General features: G+C 39.6%; 1 protein-coding gene across 35 annotated transcripts in view; it reads right to left on the reverse strand.

Moving 5' to 3' along the window:
* The window catches only part of DOCK3 (dedicator of cytokinesis 3), a 523,288-nt gene that overhangs the window by 90,663 nt on the left and 405,892 nt on the right, over positions 1 to 26,733 (reverse strand). For all 35 annotated transcript variants that reach the window (XM_072720925.1, XM_072720928.1, XM_072720921.1 and 32 more), the window contains 3 exons: positions 16,818 to 16,906; positions 11,794 to 11,919; positions 1,616 to 1,740 (listed from right to left, as the gene is read on the reverse strand). In XM_072720925.1, coding sequence (XP_072577026.1) covers positions 1,616 to 1,740; positions 11,794 to 11,919; positions 16,818 to 16,906 — 340 coding nt within the window. The remainder of the gene's footprint in view (positions 1 to 1,615; positions 1,741 to 11,793; positions 11,920 to 16,817; positions 16,907 to 26,733) is intronic.

A 26,733-nucleotide genomic window follows, 5' to 3' on the forward strand; every position in this document is an offset into this window, starting at 1 on the left:
ATCCTCCCAGAGGAAGACTCTGGATTTCTCTGTGGCACTAGAACACTTTCTTCTTTGTCCAGGTCTTATTTTCCCACCAGGCCAAATCTACAAGATGAGAAAATTCATTTGACTTAAATTAAATACTTTTGGAAACAACTGTGTAGATGGCATAAAGAATCAGCAGTCAACAATGCTCCTTCTTTTCCTTGGGGTGGAAGTAACCACACACACAACTCAATAAGCTGAAGAAGGTACCTAAACCACTAAGAAAGGCTCTTCATCCTCATTAAGAAAGGAAGCAAGGAGTCCACAGGAGAAATCAGCCATACATGCACTTCACCTGATCAGAAAATTAATTAATATATAAAGTGAAAAGACCTTGTTTTCTAATCTTCCTTACCCCAATGTTGCACTGGCATTTTAGGTTGCCCTTGGCTGACTGTCCCTGGATATAGATAAGGCAGACCAGATTTAACTTGGCCCCGTTTCCGAATATTGCCATGAAGATGTAGTCCCATATTCCTGGAAGACAGGCAGTTGCAGGCAACACTATCAGGGGCACTCCCTATCTATGAGTAGCTGACAGTTCTGCTGACCTTGGCATTATCCATGCAAACAATGAAACAAAGGATATGCCTTAGGCCTTGAGGTAGGTTTTTAAATTTTTTTTTTTTTTTTTTTTTTTTTTTTTTTTTTTTTTTTAGTAATCTCTACACCTAACATGGGGCTTGACCCAAGATCCTGAGATCATGAGTCACATGCTCTTCCAACTGAGCCAGCCAGGCACTCTTCTTTTAAATTTATTTCCTTGAGGTGAGTTTTTAAAATGAAACAGAAATCATTGTTTCTATCACCAATTAAACATTCTCCTCTATTTCTTTCTAGTTTGGGGAGATGATTTTGACTACTTTTACCTTTTTTCTTCCACAAAATGTGGATGATCATTCCTGTTCTGCCTACTTCACAAGGCTATTGTCAACATACAGGATTAAGATCTGTAAAAGAGTAATCTGCCTTCTATCAAGTACTATGCAAATGATGCCTTGTTGTTTGTCAGGGACTTCACCATGACATACCAACCATGGAAAAACAACATTCCAGGACTCCACTTTGAATGAAGAATGACAGAAAATATACTTGCACTTTATACTGGCATTGGTTGGAAATAATCTTTTAGAGCCTGACTCTGCTATTCCTTGTCATATTACTTGGTACCAGCAAGTGAGTGCCTAAGTCCCACAATTGACCAAAGAGCAAATGTAGCTTTATTAGCTTAAGGAACAAAAAGAGTGGGACCTAACAACAGTTACCAAAAGTAGGCAGCTTGATGCTAGACAGAATGGCACAAAAAGTAACATGTAGGACAGAACTAGAGGGAACAGGTCTAAATTGGAGCAGGAAGGATTGAGGTCAGACACAAGGAAGAGTTTCTAAACAGGTTGTCTGACACTGGAAGTCATTATCAAAGTATACTGTAGGGTTTCCTTGAAGAAAAGAAAAGGCAGAGAAGAATGCATATGCAGTGATGTGAGTGCAGTCTGCATGAAGAGAATGGGTCTCTGGACAAAGTCCATAGACTTGCTAGAATTATTACAGGATAAGCCTCCATTCCAAACTGACTGGCAAATCTTACCTTCAGTATTTCGCCATCTGCGTAAAGCACATACATGGTCACTTCAATATTCTTTTGTACACTCTTTCCCCCTCTCTCGAAATCTCCCTTCTCCAAGGTTAGGTACAGGTCGTTGCGGATATCGCCTACAGGGAAAGAAATGCCATTTCTTCACAACCACAGAAGCCATACTGCCCCTTGTGTATGGAGGACCAGGCTAGCATTTGGGTCCTCCAGGGTTCAGGTGGGTGCTCAGGGCATTGCAAGCTTGGTTAATAAGAGTGGACAGTCTACCCATATCAGTGCAGCAGTACTCAGGTTGGTTAGTTGGACATGTGTGCTCTAAGTCTGGATTCTAAAGGTGTTCACCACACCTTGTCCAGGGTGGGAAAAGGTGGGGTGGGGAATCTTTTCTTTTATCATAGATGACTGCTCAGTCTCTCAACCCTCTAGGAGAATAGCTGAAATCTAAGCCTTCCGAAGGGGAAAGACTTTAGAATATATAGGAATAACACTTATTTTTATCATGTCTATATGCTTTAACTACTAATCTCTCCTCCTTTCCCTCCAAAATAAATTAAAAAGTAGTTGCCTTTGTCTTTTATGGGTTTTCTTTTTTCGACTCGTAACCCTTCTGAGTCTTCCTTTTTTTAAAATTTACTTAAATTCAATTAGCCAACACAGAGTACATCATTAGTTTCAGATGTAGTGTTTAATAATTCATTAGTTATGTACAGAGGATACACTAGTTTTTCCTTCTGGAGGCTTAGATCCAAATCCTGTCCCCTGAGGAGTGCCAGACCCAGGTCCCTGGGCTGTCATTTTTTTTCTTCTTTGTGTTGCAAGTGCTCTGGGAACAGGTGACTCCAGAGTCACAGGTGCTAAAGCACTGGGGTGACAATCTGTTGTTGCTCTCCCTGCTACCCTGTGCTCTGTCTGACGCCTGCCCACTTTGCCAATATCTGCTGCTAAAGACTGGGCAGGAGAAGCTCAAACTGCAAACTGAAATGACCTAAGAAGTGACCACATCTGCCTTTTTTAGGGGAATGGGATTGTCTGTTCAGATATAAGAAGAGCTCATTTGCCTGCTCTAAGCTTCTAAATTTGTAACATGACCAGTTTTATTCACATATTCTAAAGGGCTTTTGAATTTCAGAAAAAAAAATGTAGTAGAATCTCTGGGAAAAAATCTTCGAAGAAAAAATGGCAAAGGAAAACACACAGGGCCAAAGTGAAGATGTGTTAGTCTGAAGAATTCAATTGAGAGGTGATGGAATGATTAACTTGCAAAGCAAGTCAATTCAGAGTATTTTTTTCTACCTCAGTTCTTAGCAAACCTGGCATATCTAAAAATGTTTATTACTTGGAATCACAATGGCATACAGGTATTGTTTTTGGTTAGCAAGTGTCTTTCTGGTACATGATGATGGCTCCTTTTCCCTACAGACCACCTCTCTGTGGAAGTGTCTCAATGTCTCTTATGAATGAAACATGACAGACTAGGACTGGCATATACCTGGGTTTTGAGTTCTTCATGACCAGACATTCTATTCTTCAGGTCATCTTACTATACCAGGAATGCAGCCATAGTTATTTGGTTGCATAATGAAGCTCTTAAAATATTTCCGCTCTAGTGGAGAAGAGCAGCCCATAAGAAGCAATTAATTATTCTCTGACAGTCTAGAGAACTTTATCTAATATGTGAAAAACATCATGTTTCCCAAATAGCCCTGAGGCTACCATGAAGGGAAAGGAAAATACATTCTGGAAATCACATACAAATACAACTAACTGCTGGATAGGTAGGACACCCTAGAGGGTGTCTCTCTTTTGCAGTTCACACAGACTTCTCCCCTGGCGTGAGGAGAGCCTCTACTTTGAATTCTCCTGAGTCTGCACTTTTATCTGCCTCCTTTGGGCATCTCTGCTTGGGCCTTCCTAGCATATCATGAAAACAGCACTCAGGTGTGCAGGAAGGGTAGGAAAGGAAAACAGAAGGGAAATTCAAATCCATCAATTTGCTACCATATGGGCAGAAGCTGAGTAAAACCAGTACTGAAAGTAAAAATCAAAATTAAATGGGAACGTTACTGTAGGTTATTGCTATTATAATGGGATAAATAAGATAATAAGATAATAAGATAATAAATTCAAATATACCTTGAATTTTTAATAACCGAAACATACATTTTAGAACTTTCTTTTGATGTAAGTCTTTTAGTTACACATTAGCCTTTCTATGGAATTTAAGTAATTATTAAAATTCTAGGCTGTTTTGGCATAAAGTGAATAGTTCGGAGAATTTTAATGTCTAATCTAAAGAATAGGTGCTTTGTTTAACTACTACTCTTTTTTATCCTGAAGATTTTATTTATTTATTCATGAGAGACACACACAGAGAGAGAAAGGCAGAGACACAGCAGGCCCCATGCAGGGAGCCTGATGTGGGACTCGATCCCAGTACTCCAGGATTACACCCTGGGCCAAAGGCAGGTGCTAAACCTCTGAGCCACCCAGGCAACCAGCACTCTCTAGAAATTATTCAAGATAATACACATGACTTGTAAAAGCAGATACTAGCTCTTGGCAATAGTATTCTAGCTTGTACAAACATTTTAAATTTCTGTGACTCTATACAAAAGTTAGCTATAAATAAATGTGTCCTTCAAATGAAACATTTAAATGTTTCCTAACAATATGTGATACTCATGCAAAAGAAAGTATTATCTTGGAGACTGATGACAGAATTTGGTCTGTGTTGATTTTATAGGGTGAGCCCATGGTTGCTGGGCAGCTCCTCCAAGGCATTTTAAATCAAAATGTCAATTTCATAGGAAAGAGCTGAGCTAGATATTCCTACAGTTTTCATTCTTTTTAAATTTTCTAGAATGCCTTTAGTGGTATCTTGCTGAGAAAATTTACCAATAGAAGTAAACATACCCTCTGAGTTAGAGACTGAAGCAGCTTGATTTCATCAGATTTTTTGCTGCTCTTTATTTGGAGAACAGACTTGCCTAAGACTGGGGCTATTCTCAGCAGAATGGATATTAGCCTGCTTTATGGGTTGCAATTTTGCAAATTATGGCCTCAATTTCAAGAACTGCGATAGTTAATGTTGCTGGGGCCTTCTTGTCAAAAGCTCTCTGGGGGATCATTTAAATAGAGCTCTCCACTAATTCTCCTGGAACTAGGAGAAAACCTAAGAAGCGTCAATGTGAAAGCCCTCAAGATTTAATGACCCAGCCCTGCCTTATCAATAGCCTCCTAGGTTCCCTGATCTTCAGCTGTCCCTGTTACATGTTATATGTTCACAAAGCCTACCAGTGGAATCATGCATTTGGATTAAGGCACTGTCTCCAGGAGGCGCCTGTAAACTTTAGCATCAATTGCAAGGAAATATTATGAGAGGTTTGAGGACAGGCAAATTACAATGAGGATGGGAAAGAGAAAGCCTGAGCAGTGATTTGTGAGATTAGTTTGCAGACCACTGGTTGGCTGGCTGTATTCTAACCACCTAGGGAGCTTATTAAAACTAGATTTCTAGCATCTACCCCTTGAGATTCCAGTTGGTCTTGGGTGGAGTTTGTGTACGTACATTAAAAGAACTAACAACATCACCAGGTGATTCTGATGCTCTCCAGGGTTTAAAGCCAGGGGACCATAGTTTAATGCCATGGGGTTTGCTGGGAAGATACTTATGAGATCTGGCTGGGTGTGCGGGGCTAGGCAGCTCTTAGGCAGCACAGAGAAATGCTGAAAGCGTTCTGGGAAGGGGAGGTTTCTCTGTACAGTGTGGGAGTCGGTATCATTGAGGGTGGCTCTGCCTCCCTTTATTATATGACCTCTGCTTCCTGAGGTTAGCCGAGTTTTTGTAATGGCATCAGCAACGCCTTGTATCTCTGAGTGCTTAGTGCTCAGCTGACATGCAACAGAGTTTCTTGAATGGAAAAATGATTGAATGAAGTTGTTCTAGTCAGAGGGCCTCAGAATATATTGTCTCTTCCTTTTCACAGTCTCCCAGAGTAGCCAATGCCAGCTGATGGTACAGCTGCATGCCAGGAGACTAGAGACTTAAGAAGGGTAGGCAGAGATCGGCAGACTTTTTCTGTAAGAAGACAGGTAGTACATATTTTAGGTTCTGTGGTTCACATAGGTCTCTGTTACATGTTGCTTTCACAACCCTTTTAAAATGTGAAAAAACATTCTTAGCTGGCAGGTGGTACAAAAATAGGCTGCTGGCTGGATTTGGCCCAGAGACTATAATTTCCTGATACCTGGCTTGGGAGAGTTTACATGTCAAGAACAGTTTCACTACACTACAACTATGCATCAGAAATCCAGATTCTTCTAAGTCTACACAAGCAGGTGCTAGGCAGGTGCAAGGTAATGAAACTAAGACCACTTTATTAAACCAAGGATTGGTCTGAAACATTCTGGGGTCTTTATGGAGTGAGAGGTCTTAAAAGGAAACTGTTTTTCAGCTACCAAAAACCTTAGGGGGCTGGGAGCACTGTGACAGAGCTGCATCCAACAGTGATAGAGAACCGCATGCCTCAGTGGCCAGGTGGGATCCTCTGAAGACGGGCATCCTAGTATGACACTGAAGAAACTGAACTCACAATGTGTTTGCACTTCTCTTCTGAGAGCAGATTCTAGCAATTTCAGAACCTCTGAAGTCTGGCTCAGGCACCAGAGCATCTGTTAGCAAGAGAATCTCCTGCCAGACACTCCAGCTTTACTAGGAATTTTGGGGCCACACGGTTACAGCCTATCTGGAATTCTATCCCAGGAGAAATGATCCAGGACAGCCCACACAGGTCTGGGCATTCAGACTTGTTTGGATTATTATATTCATGCTCCTTCTGTATAAATTAGTCACACCACATTTTAGGAGGCTTTGGGTTCAAGGATACTAGTATTTATTACTGTATTACTTATACCTTGTCTACTTCTAGATAGGGTTATCAGGGATAGTGCTTTCTTTCCCTTAAGATCATGTGAAACTAGACCTAACCTACTCTTAGAAGACACAGCAGCCTGCTCAGGATGGCACCAATTTTATCTCTTGGCAGAATAGGAGTGAAGTCTCCTGACAGCATCATGGAAATATGGAGACATTAACAACCATTCAACTTAGACATACGACTGATATTTTATTTTGTTGTAGTTCTTATTTTAAGGAAGAGACCTTCTCTCTCCAAAAAAAAAACCTCTTCTTCAGAATATCCAGGAAGGATGGGTTCATTACTTTTAAACCATGTCTTCAGTGTCACACTTCTAGTGGTTTGTACTGTTATGAGGCCACGGATGTTCTTTGCTCTACCAGGAAGATAGGAATGGGCATAGTACAACATCATTATGTTGTTATTCCTTTCTTGGGTCAAGGATGTGATGATCTTTCAACCTGCTCTGGGACCAGATGTGATCATTCCTAAACTATCCCTTACATATTGCCAAAACCTCATTTGACACCCAGACTTACCACAGTCCTATAAATCTACTTGTGGTAAATACTTTCATCACTCCCTTTGAGGAGAGCTTTCTTTCAAAAGTCAGGTCTCTGTGTGTCTGCTTTTTGTGTGAGATGTGTCCAACAGAGCAGAAAAAAGCTTTCTACCTTTGTGATTCTCTGTAGCTTGGTATAAGTATCTCTCATTTTCTTTTCAGTGGAAGTGGCTGATGCATCTCCGAAAAATCTTTCTGTGTAGTTATACATCTAGGGCTTGTTAAGGTTTTTTTCTTAATATTTTATTTATTTATTCATGAAAGACACACATAGAGAAAGAGAGGCAGAGACACAGGCAGAGGAAGAAGCAGGCTCCATGCAGGGAGCCCAACGTGGGATTCGATCCCGGGTCTCCAGGATCATACCCTGGGCTGTGGGCGGCGCTAAACCACTGAGCCACCTGGGCTACCCTTATTAAGGTTTTTTTAAACATTCCAATATGTTCTTAGTTTCCTCAAATCTCAATGAGCACCTAAAGTAATACATAGTATTCTAGGCTGGGCTGGTACCTTCTTTTGTTTTATGTTTTGTCAGTTACCCCAAAAAGTGAGGCTGATGAAGGATTAATAATGTACATGATACCCCACCCAATATTGCAACATTCCATGAGACAAATGAAGATGGAAACAAAGCAGGCAGAAGCAGACAGGGCACACAAAAGCAGGAACTTACACCCAACTATCTTCATCTCTGCACCAGAAAGAAAGGGGCGAGAATGAAGGGACAGCACAAAGAGAGACAAGAACAATTAAGACAGACAGGAAAAGAGAAAAAAAAATCATCACTTGCAGGTCGGTGATGAAGCATGCACTTTTTATCAAGGGTCAAAGCAAAGGACAGAGTGTATTTCCGAGCACGAGGGCAAGAGTCAGAGGGTCCCCTAGAAGGATGCCATGCCTGCAGAGCTGCCTTCTAAGGGCAAGTTCGGAGCAATGCAGAGAGGAGCACTACCTGTGCCAGGTCTGACTCAGGGAGGGACAAAGCCTCCCTAAGGCAGAGTCTCCCAAGGACATGGTTCTCAAAAGGGGTCCCAAACTAGCAGCACTACCATCACCTCAGAGCTTGTAAGGAATGCAAATTGTTGGGTCCCACTCCAATCCTACTGTATCAGAAACTCCTGGGGGTGGCCAGCAGGTTGTTTCTCCAAGCCCTGCAGATGACTCAGATATGTACTAAGGATGGAGAACTACTTCTTTGGGGGAACACCTAGTCCTCAGCCAGAGCACATTACATCAAAGGGCAGGTTTCTTCTGACAAGACGGAAGACCATTTAACTCATATGAAACGTGGCCCATATTGCCCACAGTAAGTGAAAACCTTTAAAAATTCAAGACTTAGAAAGTAAGTTAAAATGTAATTCCCACAGGCCCCTGACAGAACTCTGTATTCCTACTGACTCCAGGAAACAGACTTAACAGGAATGCTAAAAATTACAGAGGGATATATAGAAGGTGGTAGCCAGGCTCTGCTGGCCAGGCATGGTCTGCAATGAAGAGGGGATAACCTCTTCCTGAGCAAAAACTTTTAAATCATTCTTTTCAGTTTACAGTCTCCTGGCCGGCAGTTTTCTTTAAAGTTTTATTTTGGCTACTTCACTGAGAACAATGTTAACTCCAACTGGTTCACCTGGAACACTTGTCCTGCTTTAGTCATTCCTGCCCATCTTCTTGAAAATAAATTTAGGAAGGGAGTTATTAAATGAGTTTGGAGAGAAGGAAGAAGTACCCACATGAATATGGTAACCAACCTATAAAAGGCTGTGAGGGCTTGGTTTCAAAATTAGGCTTAAATTCTCATATCTATTTGTTCTTCTATAATCTAGAATATCATCTGGTTGGTATGTCTTCTCTGAGACCTCCTAGAGCACTAGCAACAGCAATTCTGCCTCTTGTTCACCACCATGAGTCATGAGCAGAGTTGGACCTCAGCTGTGGCACAGAGTAGCACATCTGTGGTTCACAGTGGTCACGTGGTGTGTTACACACCCATGGAAAGCAAAGGGAGACCATCAAAGAGACCTTTTTCAAAATGATATGTTGGATACTGGGGTGGCTAGAGCCTGGTTGAACTCTATAACTCAGAGATCTAAGCTCTGTCAGTATGCTTTGACAACGTCCCATCTAGGCCATCCTGGCAAAAAAAAAAAAAAAAAAAAAGACCTCCCCAAATAAGCGCCTGGAAATTTCTATCAAATCTTGGATAGTTTTAAAACAAGAATCACAGTTTATGAGTCATTCTAATTTTTCCATTTACTAAGTTCTCAGACTTAAGTGTTGAAATGCTCACAGTTACTGACATAATTCATTGCCTTGTTCATTTCCCATATAAATGTCCATGTATCAAAAAATTGCAACTTCTTGTAACTTGGTCTTACCAGCACTATATGGGCTGGGGGACTGCTGTAGCCAGTACAACATTCCCACAGGGGAAGGGTGGATCAGTTGCAGGAAGTCTCACCAAGGGACTTCAGAGCATATGGTTTCCTAAGAGAGTGGACTGTGATGTAAAACATTCCTGTACACTTCCTGCTGTTCCAGCAGAACCTGCAGGCCAGCCCTATCACTATGTCTGAGAATGGCAAACTCACTCTGATGATATCATGGAGTGCATTAAGAGGTCAGTCAGTTGTTAGCTCACAACTCTGGGAGTGGCCATCTGCAAAAAAGCTCTTTCCTCACGGGGTGGAAGGGTAGAGGAGGAGACAGATTATGCACAAAGGACTGCTTCCTGCCTGTGAGGCAATCCTTAACTTTCAGCTCTAGCACTTAGTACTCAAAGGCAAGACAACCCGGGAAGCAGCATACTCACAGGCCTGGCCTGGACCTTTCAGGGTCGCCCAGTGTCTCAGCCCTGGGAGGGGAAATCATATGATGGTCCCTTAGCTGACTATGGGAGAGAACGTAACTACCTTAGCTTTAGCTTGCCTCACCAGTGCCTAATACAGCTGATTCCCGGACAGGCCTAGCATACCTAGAGGTCCTTTATACACCTATTTATCATTGATGCAGAGAGATGTGTTTTGCTCCACAAAAAGATTTCTTTCCACAGATGAGAGTTAGACAACATAACTCTTGAAATTAAACTTTGTTAAAAAAATTTTTTTGACTGAATTTTGTTCCTTTTTAGTCTCTATTCACTTGGTTTTAATTCTCTGTAAAGACTAAAAGGAAATAAATGTATAATCTTAGGAAAAAAGCTCTTAAAAGATAGGAAGAACTTTAAGTATATCTCTTAGAATATATTTTACCACCTCATGAGCCTGGATAGCTAAGTTTTAAAAAAAATCACCAGATCAATTTTGGTAACCATCTATTTTTTCTTCCAGACATTTTGCTAAGAAGCCAGGACTATGCCTGGGCTCTTCTTGTCCTGATAACCAGGGGTGAGAAATGGTGTCAGGACAGGATGGAAGGAGTGCCCTATGAAGGATATTGATGGGAGCCTTTCATAAGTATGAAGTCTCTGTAGCATTTAAAGATAAACATGGAATTGATTGAGTGGCCTAGGTTTCCCATTCAAAAGATTTTTCTGTGTGCACGAGCAGGAGATGAGGGCTGTTCATAGCAGCTTCCTCTGCATTCATAGTGTCTATGGGGAGGGGATGCAGGCAATAGAAAACAAGTCCAGGCACACTGTGGGAAGTTGGAAGGCAGTTGGAATCCATTATGGGGCCCTTCCCTGTGCTCAGGTCCTACTCCTCTTTGGGTATGTGCTGACAAATATTTCCAACAAGGGGATTTAGAATACCACGAAGAGCTCCAAATAGGTGATATATAGTAGAGTGGTGACAATCAGTTCAGTCTGGCCTGCCCTGGCTCTTTCAAACAGAAGCAAACAAGTTTTTATCAGATCATTAAAATTCAATGGAAAAGGTAGGTCCATAACTCCTGTAATCCTTTAGAAAAGCAGTTATTAGCCTGTTCTGATTTCCTTCTCTTTGTTACTTATCAGACTACCTGCCCTCCATCTGAGCCACGCCTCTATCCTTCCCTCACTCTCTAGAGCCCCCTTGGCTCTGATGGTCTGTTTCAATCCCCTTCTCTAGCTTTGCCTGCATCGACCTGACTAGGAAACATGAACCTGGGACTGACTTTCAAGAACCACACTTGACAGTTGATGCATTCCCACTTTCTGCTCTGGCTCTCCACTGGGCATTAAATGAGAAGAGTGAGCCAATTCCTGAGAAACTGGCTAGGTAGTACTATTCCTAATGCCTAACATACCATTTGCCTGATTTCTTTTCTGATACATTAAAATGTATCTGCTTTTTCTACATGAATTGGATTCATCAATACTACAGGCACATATTTTGGAGTATTCTTCCTATTAAGGAGGAAGGTCTTGTGAGCCAATTCTTTTCTAAGAAATGTAATGGAAGAGAAGAGCATATAAGACATCCCCACGAACCAACCATGTTGGTTCCTAGCATCCAGTCTCTACAGGAGACAACAAAGCCCATCTGCTGGATTGTCATGTTGCATAGGTGAATATGATGTGGGGGCTTTTGGAAAAGAACAGATGCCAACAGAGAAACTCTTGACTACAGATTGTAGTCAGCAACTTGACTTGGAATTCAGCAGCTTTTAATGGCTGCAGGGCTTCTCCACAGCATAGTTCACCATCTGCTCATGAGAACACCAGACCTCATCCTTCTAACCCCTCTTCCAACCTAGCCCCAAGAAGTACTGCCTACCTGGCATGATGACATCAGGAAATCCCAATTTTCTTGTTATTGCCAATCCCCTATTAAATATCATGGGGTTTTCTCTCCTAATCTGTTCCATGTCTCCACGAAGAAGCTGTAGAGAAATAATAAGACCTGCAAAAACAAAAGCATTTTCTTATTCAGAATACATTTCCACCCTGTATTCTGGTACTAGAAAACAGTAAAGAGTCACATTTTTTTTTTCTGGAGGAAAATATGCAAAGTTCAGCACTTGAGAAAAATTTTGATGCAGAAAGTATATGTTATTCTAAAGAAACATTCTAGAAAGCTAAAGGATCTTTTTTATTGTTTCAATTTTTATTTGAATTCTAGTTAACATATAGAATATAATACTGGTTTCAGGGGTAGAATTTAGTGATTCATCACTTACATGTAACATCCACTGCTCAACACAACATACATGTCCTCCTTAATATCCATCACCCATATAGCCCACTCCCGCCCACCTCCCCTCCAGCAACCCTCAGTTTGTTCCCTATAGTTAAGAGTCTCCAGGGGGTGCCTGCATGGCTTAGTTGGTTAAGCATCCAACTCTTGATCTCAGCTCAGGTCTTGATCTCAGGGTTTAAGCCCCTGTTGAGCTCCGTGCTATGCATGGAACCTACTTAAAGAAAAAATAGTCTCTTGTGGTTTACTTCCCTCTTTTCCCCCCTTGTTCATATATTTTGTTTCTTAAATTCTATATATGAATGAAATCATGTTGTCTTTCTCTGACTTATTTTGCTTAGTATAATACGCTCTAGCTCCAACCACATCATCGCAAATAGCAAGATTTCCAGTGTGTATGTGTGTGTGTGTGTGTGTGTGTGTGTCTGTACAACATCTTATCCATTCATCAGTTGATGGAGATATGGGCTCTTTCCATAATTTGACTATTGTTGATAATGCTACTATAAAACTATAAACATTATACATCAGGGTGCATGTATCCCTTCAAATCAGTATTTTTGTATTCTTTGGGTAAATATCTAGTAGTGCAAATTGCTGGGTCATGGGATAGGTAGTTCAATTTTTAGCTTTTTGAGGAACCTCCATATTGTTTTCCAGAGTGGCTACAGCGGTTTGCATTCCCACCAAGAGTGCAAGAGGGTTCCCCTTTCTCCACATCCTTGCCAACATCTGTTGTTTCCTGTGCTGTTAATTTTAGCCATCCTGACAGGTGTGAGGTGGTATCTCATTGTAGTTTTGATTTGTATTTCCCTGACGATGAGTGTTGTTGAGTATCTTTTCACATATCTGTTGGCCATCTGGATGTCTTCTTTGGAAAAATGTCTATTCATGTATTCTGCTCATTTCTTTTTTCTTTTTAAAGATTTTATTTATTTATTCATGAGAGACAGAGAGAGAGAGAGAGAGAGAGAGAGAGAGAGGCAGAGGGAGAAGCAGGCTCCATGCAGGGAGCCTGATGTGGGACTTGATCCAGGGTCTCCAGGATCACACCCTGGACTGAAGGTGGCGCTAAACCACTGAGCCACCTGGGCTGCCCATATTCTGCTCATTTCTTAACTGGTTTACTTATTTTTGGGGTGTTGATTATGATGAATTCCATATAGATTCTGGATACTAACCCTTTATCAGATATGTTGTTTGCAGATATCTTCTCCCGTTCTGTAGGTTGCCTTTTATTTTGTTGACTGTTTCCTTCACTGTGCAGAAGCTTTTCATGTTGATCAAGTCCTTATAGTTCACTTTTGCTTTTGTCTCCCTTGCCTCCAGAGACATGTCTAGTAAGAAGTTGCTGAGGCCGAGGTCAAAGATGTTGCTGTCTGTATTCTCCTCTAGGATTTTGGTGGTTTCCTGTCTTATATTTAGGCCTTTCATCCATTTTGAATTTGTTTTTGTGTGCCTCCCTGCACTCTGCAGGTGCCTTTTTCACTAGAGCAAGTATGACTAAGAACCAGAGCAGCAGTGGGTCCCTCTCCCATAAGACCAGCACAAATCCCCTGCACACACCAAGGTCTATGGATCATAGAGTACTGCAAAGCTTCCACTTTAGTAGAAATAGGACCATTTCATCTTACGTTAAAGATTGTCCCATAAGAAAGTAATTGCACGAACTGACATTTGTGTGGAATATTGGAGAGTCAGCAACCTGGTCCCTGTACTCTCCCCAACCCCATCCCTGTGGAAGAGCTAGATGAGGATTAATAATATAAATTAACCCCACCCCAAGACATGTAAATAAAACTGTATAACACTCATTTAAATACACAGAAAATCTAATGTGTCAACTGTTTTATTTGTCTTCACTTCACTTCACTTGTTTAAGACCTTCGCGCTACTAGAATTACTAAAAATTAGGTCTGTGGCTACGTGTCTAAGAGGCCAACCTAAGGGAGTTAGTGCTGAATGATATACTTTTAGTCTCAGCATTTAAAACTAATATAGCAATTCCTTCTGCATTTTTGTATGATTTGACTGGAACAGAAAGCACTACTGATTTCTGAAACAGAATTGTCAAGGCAATGACCTGTCCTTGATGTTTAACAAAGATGAGTGACAGTTTATAGCAAAATAAAATTTCAATGATGATATATCTTTAATTAGGAGACTAATAAAGACCTGAACTATTACTTGAGTAATCTATAAAATTTTCTGACATGAAGACTCCAGAGTCTTCCTGCACTGGAAACCCCATGCTCAGAAGCTTGGCAACAGAGTGGAAAGCCAGTGACCTGGAGTTTGGAAACCTGGGTTCCCTGAGTCAGCCACGAAGTCATTTCATGGAACTTCAGTTCCCTCTTTTATTTAATGAGGGAGTTGAAACAAGTAATTTCCAAGATCTCAACCAGCTTCTAAGTCAAACCTTGCCTAGAAGATGTCAGATATATACTTCAAAGAGGAGCAGCCTATTTCTCTTCCTGGTTATTCTATAAGTGCATGGAGACCTTCTCTAACTGGGCTATCCTCACTGAGGCTCTCTGATGTCTGGGAAGCCTTTGTAACACTGTGAAAAATGGCCAGTGTTTGTGAGTTCTGGACAAAAACCACAGACACTGAAGATCGTACCATCCCCTGCTCACTCTGGGGAGTGAGACACAATTCAACATCTTGACCTGGGGAGGTGATGGTGGAAACTAATTTTTCAGTTGTTTAAAAAAACGTAATATTACTACCATCTTTGTTTTAAAATGTTCTCCATATTTTAATCATACAAGAACTTGTAGCCAAGGGCAGCTCTTTACAAATCAAGTAAGTAAATAAAGCAAAGAACACCATAAATATAAGTGAACGGTAGTCTTCCAAAGTACCAGTAACTTTCTTATATTTTAAAAACAAGATTTTATTTGCTTCTTGCTTTAGCTTTGTTTTAGAAATATGGGCTCCCCTCTCCTGTGCACACTGCATGGAGCTCCTTGGCATTCAGGCACATATATAGGAAAAAACAGTCCCTTAAAAATAGTGAGAGAGACCCTGAGGCTTTCCGTGCTAGAGTTTTAGAGAAACCAAGTACTCCCAGCAAAGGTCTCAAACTTCGCAGCCTCTGGTGTCGAGCTGCTCTGAGGACCCTCATAGTTAAATATCTGCTGACCCTGATAAAGAAAAAATTAAGTTCTTTTTTTTAAAAATTTCAAATTAGTTAACATACAGCACTGATTTCAAGAGCAGAATCCAGTGATTCATCAACCACATATCACACCCAGTGCTCATCCTATCAAGTGCCTTCCTTAATGCCCATCACCCAGTTAGCCTACCACCCCACCCACGACCCCTCCACAGCAACCCTCAGTTTGTTCTCTATATTTAAGGGTCTCTTATGGTTTGCCTCCCTCTCTGTTTTTATCTTATTTTATCTTCCTTCCCGCCCTCTATGTTCATCTATTTTGTTTCTTAAATTCCATATATGAGTGAAATCATATGACTTGTCTTTCTCTGATTTATTCTGCTTAGAATAATACACTCTAGATCCATCCATGTGGTTGCAAATGGCAAGATTTCATTTTTTTGATCACCGTGTAATATTCCATTGTATATATGGACCACATTTTCTTCATCCATTCATCAATGGACATTTGGGCTCTTTGCATAATTTGGCTATTGTTGATAATGCTGCTATGAACAAGGGTGCATGTGTCCCTTTGAAGCACCATTTTTACCCTTTAGGTTAATACTTGGTAGTGAAAACTTAGTTCTTAACTTTGGAGACTGCCATGCCTTGCAGTGGCTTTGCGCTTTCTGTGCAAACAAAAAGGCCCACTTCCTGTTTACAACAAGGCTATGGAAGTTAAAAAACAAAGAAAATTATGTAAAAGATTATGAGATAACTGAGAGATTAAAACTATTAGAAGAAACATGGTTCTGCATACATTTGATAGCTATCTTCAAGTGTGCATAAAAGCTCAGAGGCTTTTAAATAGTGCTTCTAATTTAATCAAGCAATTAATGTTTAATTTAGATAGTACAATCTTTCTAATGTGTGGAATTGCACCAAGATTTAGATAGGAATCAAGCAGTTTTAAAAGAAATGGAGGGAAAAGGAAAAGAAGTTGAGCTAAGATAAAAGCTGTTATAAAATAAAGATTGTTTATTCCAGTTCTGAATGATATTGGCACACTAATCACTGATTCTCATTAGTGTCAGGCTTTCTTGGTGATGCTAACACTGAACAGGAATAGAAAAGGTGATTATTAATATCTGTCTTTTATTTTTGGCTGGGGTGTGTATTATTTGCTCAGGAAAACACAGACTTCACAATGTGACAAACCCTGCAACACTTTTGTTCCCTCTGGATTTAAATTGGAACTCAAGTTACCTATCAAAGCACATGGAATCCATTATAGAAAGAACAGAAGTATTTTGGTTGGAAGTAATTAGGAGAGGTCTCAAATTATCACAAAAGAAATAGTAGAAAGTGATTGTGGAGGAGAATAAATGTCTGTAGGGAATTGAACTTTACATATGGCAACTGATCAAGCACAAATTCACTGAGGTCTGTATGATTAGCAACAGCAAATGCAAAGCAAAGTTTTCTAGCCAGAGAAGTATGTTACCATGGCTGGCGCTGGGGGCAGAATACTTGGCGCTGGACTTGCGGATGATATTCTCATGGATCTGGGACCACTCACTCTCATTGTTGCACCTGCAACAGAAGGACAGGCATTATGGCTCTTACGGCTTTTTCAACATCTGGTCTGATGTTCCAACTGAAATGCTAACTTTGAAGGGAAATTTCAAACTCACTTTCCTATGTTTTACTAAAGGCCTGTTTTCCATTTAGGCCCATAGAAGAATCACACTTGGGGGAAGTGCTGAAATTCTAAAATGAATCTCAACAAATATTTTAAGTGGCAAAATATCCTATTCTCTGAAGCAGCAGTCTCCCACATGACAAATTTTTCTCTTCCAGTCCCTTATACACACACACACACACACACACACACACACACACACTCACACACACACATACACACACACACACACGGTTCCAGAGGCAAGTTCCTGAGAGGGAAAATACTAGTTCCTTTAAAAAAAAAATTCATATAGAATGTCAAGGAATTCCAAATAGCCAAAATAATGATTGAAATAATGATGAAATATAATGATGATTCAATAATGATGAAAAATAAAAACAAAATTAGAGGTTTCACATTTCTTGATTTCAAAACCTATTGTAAAGCTATGGTAATCAAAACTGACATGAAGTATGATACTGGCATAAAGACAGTTTTATAAATCAATGGAATAGAATAGAGAACCCAGAAATAAATGGACATATATGGTCAAACAATTTTTGGCAAGGATGCTAAGATTATTCAATGGGAAAAAGACTGTCTTTTCAACAAATAGTGCTAGGAAATTTTATGTTATGTAGATTTTACTACAATTTAAAAAAATTTTAAAGAAAGAAAACAGAGAGACATAGGCAGCATGATTTTTTGAGTCCAAACTTAAGTGTACATGAGAATCATTTGGAAGTTTTAAAAAATACAGTGCAGTCACATTTTAATGCAAACTCACAACTACAAAATATAAGGATGAGTCATGTTTCATTTATGCAAAAAATTCAAATAATGTGGATCCCTCAAGATTTTAAAAGTTAAACAAGAATCACAATATCAACTCTGGGAGCCCAAGGGAACTAGAAATGCCAGGTGGCAATGTTAACATTAGCTGGCAAACAGAAAGGCAGTATACTATGGGAAAACTAATCAAGATTTCTAAATTGTGATTTAGAAATGGAATATTGTCAAGAATGTACCCCTTCTATAAACTGCACCATTGTCTATAGGATTCTAGGCCCCTTACTGGACAATTTGATCAAGTGTACCTAGGGTTGAATCCAAGCAATCTATATTTTTAAAGATCCTTGGGAAAAAAATAAAATAAAAGATCCTTGGAATTTCTAAGAAAAAAAAAATACTACTGTTCAGACACTGCCGTGCCTTGAGCATTGGTTTTGTACAATCATTCAGTAGTCATTATACTGGCCCCAGAGGAAAATCCTGCTAATAAGCTCCGGGCAGTGTAGATATTTGCTTGGGGCTGTTTTAGCCAAACCAAGAGAGGAAGAAAAGTTTAGGAGAGCAGTGAGTTTGATCCACTGTGAAATCCTCTGTAGTCAAGGAGAAGGAGGGCTTAGCAGAAAAGGCTGAATGTCTGAACATATAAAGTCCTTTTCTAGGGGCTTCAGGATTGGGACAAAAGAGAGAACAGAGGAACAGCACTGCACCTCTGTTAATTTCTGACATTTCAGAGTCTTCCTGCAACCACACAAGTACTTGTTATAGTTTAGAAACAGAGACTAGGAATTCCTCATCCTAATGCAGACACCACAATGAAACAACTGAAATGAGACTAGGGTTATCTGTTGAAAATTCCATGTGACACCAAGAGTCCCATAGCCTTGGCTCCACCCCTCTCCCTGTTGCATAGGAAGGTACTGATCCATACCTTCTGATCCTAAAATGGAAGACCAGGACAAAGAAAAGCTCACAGGATCTTTTCATGGTTACTCAGAAGGGTGCAGTCCAGTACAGCCACTTCAAACAGGAAACTCAGTAAGAGTCTTATCATGAGAAATGATTATGATTTTTGATTTTCTCAGTCTGACTTATTTCATTTAGTAAAATGCCCTCTAGGTCCATCCGTGTTGTCAAAAATGGCAAGATCTCATCTTTAATTTTTTTTAATTTAAATTCAATTTAGTCAACATATATGTATTATTACTTTCAGGAATAGAATTTAGTGATTTATCAGTTACATAGAACACCCAATGCTCATTATATCAAGTGCTCTCCTTAATGCCTGTCACCCAGTTACCCCATCTCCCCATGCACATCGCCCTCCAGCAACCCTCAGTTTGTTTCTTATAGCTAAGAGTCTCTTATGGTTTGTCTCTCTTTGTTTTTATCTTATTTTAGTTTTTCTTCCCTTCCCCTACATTCATTTGGTTTCTTAAATTCCACATGAGTGAGATCATATGCTATTTGTCTTTCTATACCTTATTTCACTTTGCATAATACCTTCTAGTTCCATCTGCATCCCAGCTAATGACATGATTTCATTCTTTTTGATGGCTGAGTAATATTCCAGTGTGTGTGTATGTGTGTGTGTGCGTATGTGTGTGGGTGTGGTGTGTTAAATACATCTTCTCTATCCATTCATCTGTTGATGGACATCTGGGCTCTTTCCATATTTTGACTATTGTGGACATTGCTGCCATAAATGTTGGGATGCATGTGCCCCTTTGAATCTTTTTTTTAAAGATTCCACAATATTCCTGTGTGTGTGTGTGTCTGTGTGTATGTGTGTGTATACCATATCTTCTTTATCTATTTGTATATCAATAGACACTTGGGTTGCTTCCATATCTTGGCTATTATAAATAATGCTGCAATAAACATAGGGGTGTATATATATTTTTTTGATTAGTGTTTTTGTTTTCCTTAGGTAAATACCCAGTAGTGGAATTACTGGATCATAAGTATTTCTGTTTTTGTGGTGAGCATAGCATAAGGTATAGAGAAGATGAACTGCTATGTTGCACACCTGAAACTAATGTAATGTTGTGTATCAACCATATTCAGATAATAATAAAAAAGAAATCAAAGAGTAAGGAACTGAAAAAATAGTATAGACTTAACATAAAAAAAAGTCATATCATGTGCCATCCAAGAGTGTGAAGATTAACTACATAAAAGGGTTTATAATATAGAAGCCATTCAGAGATAAAGGAAATTATTCATTTTGTTGACTTTTGTTAATTTTGTTACTCAATCAGTGGCTCTTTAGAGTTTTTAGTCAGTAAAAATAAGTCTCATTTACTCAGAGATGCTGCAAAAATTATCAAAGATGAAGTTCTCATAGTCCAGAGCTGAAAGGATAATTTCTACTTACAGAATTCCTTCCAAACAAAGGAAGGGGGAGAGTGTTCTTTAAGATGAGCACTTGTGATTTAGCAACTCAGTTGGAAATCAAAAGTGAGAGGTGCTGGCAACAGCACATCTAGGCCTTCCTGTCTGACATGCACACTGTCTCATCTCTTCCAAACAGTCGGTACATCAGAGAAGTGCCCAGCTGGTGAGGATTCAAAGATGTGTCTTTCTGTCAGTTTTTTTTTTTTGTCACTTTCTAGGTTTACAAGATCAGTAGTTACTTTCTTTAACAGAAATCTGACTACAGTTTGTCATAAATAACATACTCCCCCTCTTACTTCAAAAGAAGAGTCTTGAAAATTAATTCCCTCCCTCCAATAGATGGTGTAATTTCAGCATTTCTCCTATAAAATACTAATTATTTTTTTTTTGCAATATAGTGGAGACAGTGCTTTGTCAACCACGTTCACAGTGACAATGTGTATTAATTCATTCATCTCTCCTCTTCATGGCCTTGGTTCAGCCATTATCATCTCTTTTCTGGACCTGTGTAGTCACCTCTAACTGATCTTTCAAATATCTCCTTTTCCTGAATGCCAAGGAGCTGCTCAAATCATCTGAAAATAAGTGGACGTGGTGTCATCAGCATATTTTAACCAATCACTAGGATATTTTGTAAGGACAAATTATAAATGTAAGCATTTATTAAATAATCAAATGAGTTGTGATTATAATGAAGCATGATTATGTTATATCCAATCAAATTAATACTTAGAGCATGATTACTGATGTTGCCAATTTGTCCTCAATCATAAGACACATGAGAGACTATGATCTAAAAGAGGTCTGTATGCCTCTGTAGCAGTCTGTTTCCTCACAGAGGAGATAAGTAGCACAGCACTTCAACTACTACATGTCCAGGGATTTTACTCAAGGAATAGGACAGAGAGGTGAGAGGTTTTTGGTTTTTCTACATGGGATTCACAAGTGCTCAGAGGCACCGGAGCAGGAGTGTAGGTTCTTCTCAACAGAATTCAGAGTACTCTTCTCATTCACTCGTGTACTAAAGCACATGCTAGCATTTGCCTCTTCCCTACAATGTCTATAACTTCTTAATTTCTGTGTTTCTGATGGTTATTCACCCAACTTTCTTCTCCTCTTTCTCCAGGGTAAGCAACACAAAAACCTGTTTAAGAAATTTTAAAGGATTGTAAGACCTTTAAGTTTGCATTTTATTTTTTTTTTTAAATTTGCATTTTAGAAGGAGACCTACTATATAGATAGGCAATGGTTGGGGTATATTCCCATATTTTATTTCACCTTAAGTGAATTAATCTCATAATCCGGTAAGATAGGTATTATCATGTTCATTTTACTAAAAAGAGTGAAGTGGAGCTGGAGTCTAAACACAGATCTACCTGGTCCCCAAAGCAAGACTGGTAGGCAGTGTTGGGGTTGGGGGCAAAGAGAAAAAGGCTGAGGACTATAACTCTGAAACCTTACTTCTGCACCAGGCTTCAGGGCACCGTGTCTCTGACATCAGTCAGCATTCTCATTTTGTCTCTACCTAACTACAACTATTTGGTCGTGACTATGGTTGACAATTGAATTTAGTGCAAATATTCCAATTAAAATTCTTTCTCTTTGGGTGTTATTTTGGCCTTTATTTGGTTGAAAGTCCTAGTAAGCTAGAAAATAAGCAACAACCTACAAATTTAAAACACTACCGATGCTGACCATTGTTTCATGTAGTCCTTATTCCTTATTAAAATGCAAAAAAGAGACAGAAGTATCCAGAGGATGAAGAAAAACAGCACATATTTCTATAAAAATGGGCTAATTGAACAGAATCTCCAGGACCACGCTGACACAAACCAATTTTATACATTCTTGATATGCTCTCATAGGCCAGGAAATTGCATTTTATTTATGAAAAATTTAAACTGTTTTACAACCTATATATGTTTATTTTGGTACAGAGTATTAAAAAAATACAAATAGTGCGTGCACACACATACACACTTTAACAGGAATACTTTTACTCCTTCTTTTTCCAGGTGGTAGAAGGGCTTCCATAAGTAATATTTCTGCCCCATTTAGTCACTTTCCTGGGAGAAAGAGTGACCTCTTTGGCCAGAGCTTCTAGAAGAAGGACCTGGGCACAAACATCTCAGTTCTGCCTCTTCCCTCTTTTGGGACCAACCTGTTTGCAGAGAACACACAATCCCCTCTGCACTACCAGGTTCCATGTTGATGACGACTTTAATAGTCTTTCTGACTCAGGGTTCATGTTAATCACAAGTTGTGGTGGGTTGAATGGTAGTCCCTAAAAAGATATATCCATATCCTAATCTCTGGAACCTGCAAATGTTACCTTATTTGGAAAAAAGGGTCCTTGCAGATGTAATTAACTTAAGGACCTTGAGATCAGAAAATAATCCTGGATAATCTGGGTGAGTCCAATTTCAATGACAAATGTCCTTAGAGAGTGGCAGAGGAAGATTTAGGACATGGGAGAGAAGAAAATGCAGATAGGAGAGGAGGAGGCAATGTGACCACAGAAGCAGAAATTAGAATGATGAAGAGTGGGCATGCTGACAGCCCCCAGAAGATGCAAAGAACGGATTTGCCCCTAGAGTCTCCAGAAGGAGTGCGGTCCTGCTGGCATCTTGATTTCAGACTTCTGGCCTCCAGATTGTGAGAATAAATTTCTATGTTATAAATCACCATGTGTAGTAATTTGTTATAGTAGCCATAGGAAACAAATACAAAAGTCCATGTGGCTCATAGATCTAAACCATGATTTCAAATAAGTTTTCTTGCTAATCAAAGTGACATGTTTATATATACTATTTATACATATTTACACAATACATATGTACATATACACATTATAAAATTCCATCTATGCTATTCTATATTATATACCCATTTTTATCTATACCTGCTTATTAACATTGTGCTCTTAGAACCTATCTACTGATATCTTTTAACCCCCTCAAACTGCAGCAAACAGCATTTTATTCTGAGTTTACTAAGCTGAAATTGTTAAGTAATTGAGAATGAAGATTGACCTTTGTCAAGTATCTTTTTTGATATCAGGATGAGTATACATCTTTTCCCTTTTGGATGACTAATATGATGCATTATATGCTAATTGCACTGTGATCAGAGAGTGTGGCTTGTGCCTTATGTAATTTATGGAAATTTTTTCTATGAATAATTTTAAAAAATATTTTATTTATTTTTTTCATGAGAGATACAGAGAGAGGCAGAGACATAGGCAGAGACATAGGCAGAGAAGCAGGCTCCATGCAGGGAGCCTGATGTGGGACTCGATCCTGGGACTCCAGGATCATGTCCTGGGCTGAAGACAGGCACTAAACTGCTGAGCCACCCAGGGATCCTCAACTATGAATAATTTTTTATAAATGTTCCATGGACACTGGAAAAGATATATTCTACTTATTGGATAAAAGATTTGTCTAGAGGTGGGAGGACCACATGGCCTGGCGAGCTGGGATACTCCATTTATGCCTGCTGTCCTGGCAACAGCAGCATTCCTTTTGACTATCAGAACGTCCTGATTTAGATGATAAATTATGCTCACCCTATTTGGAGGTAGGAGGACAAGAGGTTAAGAGCCTCTTAACCAGGCTGCTCAGGCACATGCCTCACCACTCTGTGCCCTGTTACCTATCTGTAAAAGTAGGGTAACAACAGCCCATGGTGAGCATTCAAAGATGCTGTTATTATCTGTCACATCAACCTTATTCAGATTCTCTCTTAAGTCAGAGTTAATTACTTGATTTAAGTATTTATTTCCATCCTTCATTTTTGTCTTTCTGTGTGTCAAGAGGCATGTTAAAAGTCTCTTGCTTTTATTGTGCTTTTATCCTCTCTTTGTATTTCTAATAAATTGACTATAACAAATTTGAGTTAATTTTATTTTATGCATAAGGGTCATGACAATTAGATCTTCACTATAAATTTTACCATATATCATATAAAATGATATAAGAGCATATAAAATGCTCTTTATATCCCTGTGAAGGAATAAAAGGGCTTTCTGGAACTCTGGCAAGCTGGAGGCAGAGATGTTGGCAAGAACACCTGGGCTTGGGCAGCCCGGGTGGCTCAGCAGTTTAGCGCCACCTTTGGCCCAGGGCGTGGTCCTGGAATCCCAGGATCAAGTCCACGTTGCGCTCCCTGCATGGAGCCTGCTTCTCCCTCTGCCTGTGTCTCTGCCTCTCTCTCTCTCTCTCTGTGTCTCTCATGAATAAATAAATAAATAAAATCTTAAAAAAAAAAAAGAACATCTGGGCTCTTGGGCTGCTTTCTCTCACCAGTTAAGAAAGATGAATTTGGTCAACTTCTTTAAACTAAAGTACATGGACTGTTGGGCAAATTTTATGTGACTACCATAGGTAATGAAGATATTATACATTGAATTATATATTGTAGTTCAGATGTAAAAGTGGAGCTTACCTATAACCAAGAGTCATTAGTAAAACAAAACAAAACAAATCCTAGGAAACTCCTTTTTAGATGGCACGTAGTATGCCCATGATTTGGGTATATTTCATTTCCTGAGCCACTGGTCCACCTGTTTATTTACCATCTTTTTCTGTTTGACTCACTAGTTCATATGGATTTCTTTTTTTGGTCTCTTATATTACCTTATTCCTTTTTTTTCCTTCAATTTTGTAGATGAAGAAACTGAAGTTCAGAGAATTAGGGTGATTTTCCCAAAACTCACAGCTTCTGTCTACCAATCACCTCATCTATCTAATCTATTCATCTATCTAATAGATGAAAGCATTATCTTTTTTAAAAAACACACACACAGGGATCCCTGGGTGGCGCAGCGGTTTGGCGCCTGCCTTTGGCCCGGGGCGCGATCCTGGAGACCCGGGATCGAATCCCACGTCAGGCTCCCGGTGCATGGAGCCTGCTTCTCCCTCTGCCTGTGTCTCTGCCTCTCTCTCTCTCTCTCTGTGACTATCATAAATAAATAAAATAAATCTTTAAAAAAAAAACACACACACACACACAAAACAAGATGGAATCACACATACCACTGACTACTTTTAAATCAGCTAACAGGGACAGGGACACCTGGGTGGCTTAGTGGTTGAGAATCTGCCTTCGGCTCAGCCTGCTTCTCCTTCTGCCTATGTCTCTGCCTCTCTCTCTCTTTGTCTCTCATGAATAAATAAATAAAATCTTTTTTAAAAATCAGCTAACAAAGTTGTTATATCAAGGCAGATCTGTGTTTGTCTACTCTTAGAACCATCATTCTTTCAATGTGACTTTCCTGCAGGAACAGCACAAAAGAAAAGGAAGGGGGAAGACAGATGTGTTTTCCAAGTCTGTGGCAGAGAATATTTGAGACCTCAGTGTGCCAACACTTCTATGTTAGAGTCGTGAGCCTCCTCGCCTCTACATGAACAGGACTCATCCTGAGCTGACTTTCTTTACTCTGGCTCATTATTTAGTGAGTTCTGTTTTGCACTAGCACTAACACACAAACAAATCTAACTAGGCTGTGAGGCTAGAGATGGTGGGCACTGCAAATCAAAACAGAGTAGTTCCATGGGCACGGACCTACTGGATTTAGATCTTCTTTGTAATGGCCCGAGCAGACATTTGGCACAGGTCCTCACCCACTAATAATACAGCATATAATAGTCCTGGGTGGATGATGGTCCATGGAAAATTGTAATGGAATGATCCATGGAAAATTGGGAAGGCGTAGGCTAGCAGAGGGAGAAATATGAATCATTTACTTCCTTAAATGATTTGTAAGTGAGGAGCAGCATTTTCATCCAACATTGTTTTATATATATAAAGACTTTAGCCTTCTTTTCTCTGTACGAAAATGAGGATGGCCCAATGGCCCTTCACTCCTTTTAAGAATGGGCCTCCATTTAAGAATGCCTCTTATACAAGTACCCTCAACTCGAGGCAGTTTCATGGATAAGGTGGCTATGAAACAAAGACCCCAAAGTGTTCAGAGGAAATGCATGTCTATCTCACAAAAGGAGAGAGTCCCTTCCAGTCATCACAAAAGAGAACAGATTGCCATCTTATATTTATTTCCATTCTCACAAATCTTCTCACGTTATGGGGGCATTCTCCCCTGTATCCTTTTATTTTGGATGTCACAGCTATTTTGGGTAAGTTACATAGCCTGAAATTATCTGAATCAATGCAAGTTTTAGATGCTTATATAACTTATCTGACAGAATTGGTTAGAGACTTTTTTAAAAGAGCAAAACCACATAGATTTACTAATTACCCTTGGTATGACCTCCAAACTGAATAGCTGGATGTTACTGTAAAGCTCACCTTAAAAGCAGCATAGTAAGCAACTCTATCATTAAGGTCACATACCTGGGTCTATAGGACAAATAAAGACACAGAAACAGCAAGTGTCCAAATATTCAGCAAAAATGTAATTGAGCCTCAAGATGAAATTCCAGTGAAAGCATTATCAAGGATTTAAAGAGTGAAGTATCAAAACCAACCTGATGGAAGTAAAAGAACACACCTTGGAAAACTGTATCAGATGACTCAGAAAGTGACTCTA

This window comes from Vulpes vulpes, chromosome 9, assembly GCF_048418805.1.
Source record: "Vulpes vulpes isolate BD-2025 chromosome 9, VulVul3, whole genome shotgun sequence".
NCBI lineage: Eukaryota > Metazoa > Chordata > Mammalia > Carnivora > Canidae > Vulpes > Vulpes vulpes.